At 36.3% G+C, this 5,646-nt stretch overlaps 1 protein-coding gene across 2 annotated transcripts; it reads right to left on the bottom strand.

The window, feature by feature from the left end:
• Positions 1–766: 766 nt before the first annotated feature.
• On the bottom strand, positions 767–5,421 carry APOLD1 (apolipoprotein L domain containing 1). Of its 2 annotated transcripts, XM_039354155.1 has the most exons (3): positions 4,238–4,266; positions 3,755–3,826; positions 767–2,533 (listed from the first exon to the last, which is right to left on the bottom strand). In XM_039354155.1, the coding sequence occupies exon 3, from the start codon at positions 2,528–2,530 to the stop codon at positions 1,835–1,837; it is 696 nt and encodes a 231-aa protein (XP_039210089.1). In that variant the 5' UTR covers positions 2,531–2,533; positions 3,755–3,826; positions 4,238–4,266; the 3' UTR covers positions 767–1,834. The 2 variants fall into 2 exon arrangements, with proteins under 2 accessions (XP_039210089.1, XP_039210088.1); XM_039354154.1 differs by lacking the exon at positions 3,755–3,826 and having other exon boundaries at positions 4,238–5,421.
• Between the last annotated feature and the right edge of the window lie 225 nt (positions 5,422–5,646).

Here is a 5,646-nt window from a genome sequence, read left to right as displayed (position 1 = left end):
TCAATTGCATAAAACCTAGACCTGCTCTGTAAAATGGTATAGCTCAAAACACAATAGCTGGGTGAGAATTAAGCTTACATGTATACCTGGAAACATTTTCTCATTCTTCTGATATACACAATTGGTCATTTTTGCCTTTTTTCTCCTTTCTTTTTTAGAGAGTCTGGTCCCAAATTTATCACATCCCAGGGAATAATTTCCAGTACCACATGTAAAATTTTACAGAACTGACATCCACTTGTAGGGATAATGGGGGTGGGGTTGGTTGTACTACCACCAGATTTGGGCTGCAAATCTTCAGATGACCCTATCTGATGTCCAGATTTGGGAGCTCTATTACTATGAAATTATTTGCATGTATATTTATAGATGTGTGAAGAAGTTCTGTAACATGTGCACAAATCAGTCCCAAATTATTATTAATTGTTCCATCAAGACATATGAATCTTACAGTTTCTTGTATGTTAAATGAATTTCAGACATAATAAGATCGTGGAAGGTGTTCATTATAGTATCGAATTATAAAGCAACAATTCAACCTTTCTGTTATCTTTTGATCTCAGCATGCCTTTTCCTTTGTGAAAGAAATGGAAAGAAGAAAAAGAAAGAAAAATACATGGCTAACTGGCTTTTCCATTGTGAAAAAGTCTTTGAGGAATGCTTTCCACCATCTTTGGTTTAGTTTTTCTTCTTCCTAGCCTTCTATTCAACAATATTTTGAATATAGAAAACTAATGATTAATCAATTCAAGTGAAGAGGAGCATCTAATTTTTATATAAAACAGTTTTTACTAAAAGATTCAATCTGCGAAGGCTTTTCTTAAAAAAATGTTATTTTTGCACATTGTAGTAAAATGTTTCTGGATATAAAGGCACAGGAAAATGATCTATTAAAAATAATTCTTAAAATGAAATTTTAACAGAATTTTGAAAAAAGACTTGTTCTGGCTTCTTTATCATGTCTTTTGAATGAAAATATTAACAAAGAGAATGACTTCAAGCATTTTAAAGACGTTGCCTTAGATACAGTGAAGAATATCTTATTCTGTCTTGTGTTGACAATGTTCTTATTCGTTTAGACAAAGAGTTCAATAATATTGGCCCATATAAATAAATATAAAACTACATGATATTTTGGCATATGTGTGAAAAGAGTACATGAAAGATAGCTATGACAAATGAGACAAAGATTATAAAGTCAGAGAAACAAAAGGAAAGAAAAGAAATGATTCAGTCCTAAACCTACTTGTAGAGCAAATTCCCATCTGTTATGAGAACATCATAAGGAGAAGTTCAGAAATATTTAGGCTTTGCTTATCTGTCTCATTCTCACAGTTCAACAGGTTTTGGACTTGCCAAACATTTGTATTCCATCATGACCTCTTGAGCATTCAAATAAAATTACTGTCAGAGCTTTGAAAATTATTCCCTATTTTTTTCTATTATTGTGAAACATTAATTGAAATTTCATGTGTTAAGGAAACTTCAGCTTATTGTGCTATCATTCAGTCGGACTTTTGGAAAACTTTTCCTGCCTAGAAAACCTAAGTATGGTGCTTTGTGACAAACAACTTCCCTTGAAATGTGCTGAAAGTATAGACTACAACTGATAGAACCATGGTTTCTGTATGTTATGTTAATCATCAAAAAATAAAACAAAATAGAAGGGTGCAGAGAATTGCAGATCCTAGGAAATGTGTAGAGAAAATTCCTGGGTACATAAAATATTAATTTTAAATCACAGTACTGGTATTTAGCATTTTATGCCCAAGTTTCATTTTTTTTTCAAGAAGACTTGTGTTACTGCAGAGTCATTCTGACCATTGATCCTATGTCAACATTCTAATCCTTTTGTCCTCCAAGAACATGCTTTCCTTCTTTCTAAAAGCTTGCAGATTTCATCCATGTGCCTTGCACAGGCTTCTAGGTTTTCTGCCAGTTTCTGGATTTTTGCCCTAAGTAGAGTATAGCTCACTTTTGTCATCTCTTCTTTGTGCTCAGGCATCAGAAAGCCCTGAGGACCACAGAATACCAGGAAGCAGGCAGAATTATAAAGGGCAATAGAAGCATTTTTCTCAGTCTGCAATAAGAAAGGATCGGTGGGATTCCAACTGCGGTGCAGGAACTCCAAGCAATTCATTGTTTCCTTCATCTGATTGTGACAAGCCAGGGCAATTTTTTTTATTCTTTTCACCTCCTTGGAGTTACAGAGCACTAAAGAAAGGTCTGAAGTCATGGAAACAGCCCCTCCTGCAGCCGCCACTCCTAAACCCACCCCAGAAGCCAAGAGGGAGGCTCCTAGAGTTGCAGGGCTCAAGGACAGCCCCACTATGGCCATAATTGCTCCAGCAGCACTTAAAGAATTTCCCGTTAGATATGCAATGAGAGAACATCTGTTCAGTTTACTGAGTCTCTGTAATATCTCTTGGAGTTTCTTGATGTAGTTGCATAGCCGGCTTTGCTGGTCAAGCAGTGTGTTGTAAAAGCAACATGTAGGATCAAAACCGAAGGGGAAAACACCATATTCCATAATCTTCATGGAAGAGAAGGGAAAATAAAAGAAGGTCACTAAGAACGGCAAACTCATACTTTGATCAAGAGACATACAGCTGTATCTGGAATCCTAAACAAAGTTTTCCCTGCCCAGGAATTCTGAGAATTGCCATCCTAATATATCTAGGCAGCAACTTGGCAGTTTGCTTTTAACCCATTCTACAAACCATATCTTTTCTTCTGTCTTAATTTGAGATTCAAGCCCTTCCCCCATAGTTCCTGATTGCTCCAAGACTTTTTGTTACTTTTGGTATAGCCCTCTAAAAATAATTCCTAAAATCTTGGCAAGCTTTCCCATGAAAATTTTCATGGACTATCTTTTGTAGCATCCTTTAAGAGCTATGAAACTATTGCACTCTCTTGTAAATCGCCAGAAAGAGAAGCATACATCCCTAAATGAAAGTAAAGATTATCTATTTTAGACAGCTTTCTCATGTACATACTGTATGATTTTTCCCCACTATTGAAAACACTTCATCCATCCTTGACTCAGCAGAAAACTATACAGGAATCAAATTTGCTACCCCCCAGTATCAATTCTATGTTATCTTTATTTGCTTGTCTTTCTGTCTCTGCCACTTACCTCACATCTCAAACATAACGGATGAAGATTAATTGTTTATCATAACTTTGAAGCTACCCTTGGACAGTATTGGAATAAAAGAGGGGAATATATTTTAACACTAATACAGCTAAGATTGACTTAAAATTGTCTCATTCATAGGCTAAGAACAAAATGAAAATTATATTATGGGGACCCAGCGCAAGTGCAAAGGAAGAAATGTAATAGATAAGGATCTTAATGTGATGTTGAACTATATTCCTAAAATATAGAATTGATCATCTCATTAAAAGCTTTGGCCTTTTCAAGCTTGGGGCACAGCAAAATGATAATTTTAGGTAATTGGAAAGAAGTCTACTTTCCTGATTTTAAGAAATGGATTCAGGATACAATTTGATTTCAAAAAGTTTCTATGTTTAAAACTGAGAAAGTAGTACAGTATGTCTCCATGTCAGTTATATTTAATGATAAACCTAAGGACTGAATTAATTTTTATCATAATCTATTGTTATATAATTTTTTCTCTTTTAGTTTTAGTCACATTCAGTTTATAATCACTGTCTTTTAAAAATTAGGGCAGTAGTTTTCTATATTTCACTATTAAAACATAACTTTTTTTAAAAAAAAAATTCTCTTCACCTTCTCTCACAAGTCCAAGACAGTAAATTGCAGCCCAAGCCATCATTACATTGCAGCAGATTTTCTGGATACCTTTGAATGACAATTTACCATAAAGTAGAATAATAATGAGAACCAGTTTAGTAATGGTTAATGCACAAGGCTAAAACTGGGGAATTATGAATTCTAGTCCTATGTTAGGCATCAAGCTAGCAGGGCCATTTGCTTTTCTCAACCCTAGGAAGGAAGAAAAGGCAAACCACTTCCAAAACTCTAGCCAAGAAAACTGCAGGGATTAGTTTAGGCAGTCACCTGGAGTCAACACTAACTAGAAAAGAAGGAGAAGAATCCCTGACTTTGTCCCATTAAATTATGTGAAAAAGGTTAAAAGTTAGCATTCTTTTTAAGTAAAAGTAAATTATTTTATAGAGAAGGAAGGATAAAAATATCTACAATAAAATGTTCAAAAGGTTTTCAAAGTGAAAAAGTAATAATTCCACTTACCATCGTTTTCTCTCAGACCAGTGTTCTCATTAATGATTCTCACGCTGTTTTGGGACCAGCTTTATTTATACTTTCCATAACCCCCTTTGCTCCAGTGGGATTGCTTTGTATCAGACCAGAAATCTGTCATTTCCTGGCACCCCTACCCATTATCCTTCCCCTGGAGACTTCAGAAGGATATGACACTGAACACTGGCTATGGAGACAAGTGCCTCTCCTGTTAGATTCAGGAAACCATCTTTATACTGTTTGTTCTAAAATACATCTACACACACTCACAAACACACACACTACCGTTCCTGACTCTAATCAAGTGTGGTCATTTCCCAAAGAGAGAACTCTACCCTTCCTCTTCTTGAAATAACTGGTAACATCATGCTTTCATGTTATGGGACTCTGTGCCTTCCAGGCAGGTGACTGAGCCAGCAGAATCTTTTCATAAAATACAGGATGATCTCATCCAATCTTCCAGATTACTTGAATTCTTTGTCTTTTGTAAAGGAAAAACATGTCACAGGAATGCTGCTCTTGATTGCCTGGGATACACCAGATCCAGAGTTAAACAGTTTTCAAAAATGCATATAGGCATCTATTGTATCCACCCTTGCAAAATTTCAAAAAGCGTTTGATAACTTTCCTCAACAAAGGAGCAAACGTAGTGGTCATGAGATAAGAGGATTCATCCACTTATTGTTAACTATCTAAAACATTCTTGGAGACTTCCAAGAACTTGCACGTCTCTGCAATTTTATTGGCGAGATTTTTCAAAAGTGGTTTGCCATTGCCTCCTTCCTAGGGCTGAGAGAAAGTGGTCCAAAGATCACCCAGTTGGCTTTGTACCCAAGATGGGATGGATGGTCCCCTGGTTTCTAACCTGATGCCTTAAGCAGTATACCAAACTGGCTGTAGCTAAAACATAGAAAAAAAACCAGCAAGAATGAATGAGCAACTTTTAGTGCAGGGAAGTAAGACATGGATCAGCGTCGGGACTAATGCTTGCTAATGTTCAGAATGGATTTTGGCTTAAGGATAAGCAATGAGCTGCTTAAGTCTGTGGATGATACCCAATTTTTCAGTGTTCTGAAAAGCAAGAAGTTAGTATAATGGTATGTGGGAATAACCTTCAGAAACAGAAGGAAGAGCTGCAGATTGGATGATCATCATGTACATATAGTCCTTGGCTTATGGTCAGTCGCTTAGCAATCTTTTGAAGTTATGACAGACCCCCCCCCTAAAAAAGGTTCCAATGACCTATTCCCCCTCCCCCCCCGTGGTCCTGTGACTGCACTTCACTCAGCAGTTGGACCATATTTATGGCCATTTGCATCATCCCACAGTCATGTGACAACATTTTACCTCATTTTTGTTGAAAACTGTTTTTTTTTTCTTCCAGATACCAGGCATGTCTT

The sequence above is a fragment of the Crotalus tigris genome, unplaced genomic scaffold (assembly GCF_016545835.1).
Source record: "Crotalus tigris isolate CLP2741 ecotype Arizona unplaced genomic scaffold, ASM1654583v1 scf7180000018548.2558034, whole genome shotgun sequence".
In the NCBI taxonomy this organism is placed as follows: Eukaryota; Metazoa; Chordata; class Lepidosauria; order Squamata; family Viperidae; genus Crotalus; species Crotalus tigris.
The sequence above is the reverse complement of the archived record's forward strand: the minus strand, read 5'-3'. Positions and strand labels throughout refer to the sequence as shown.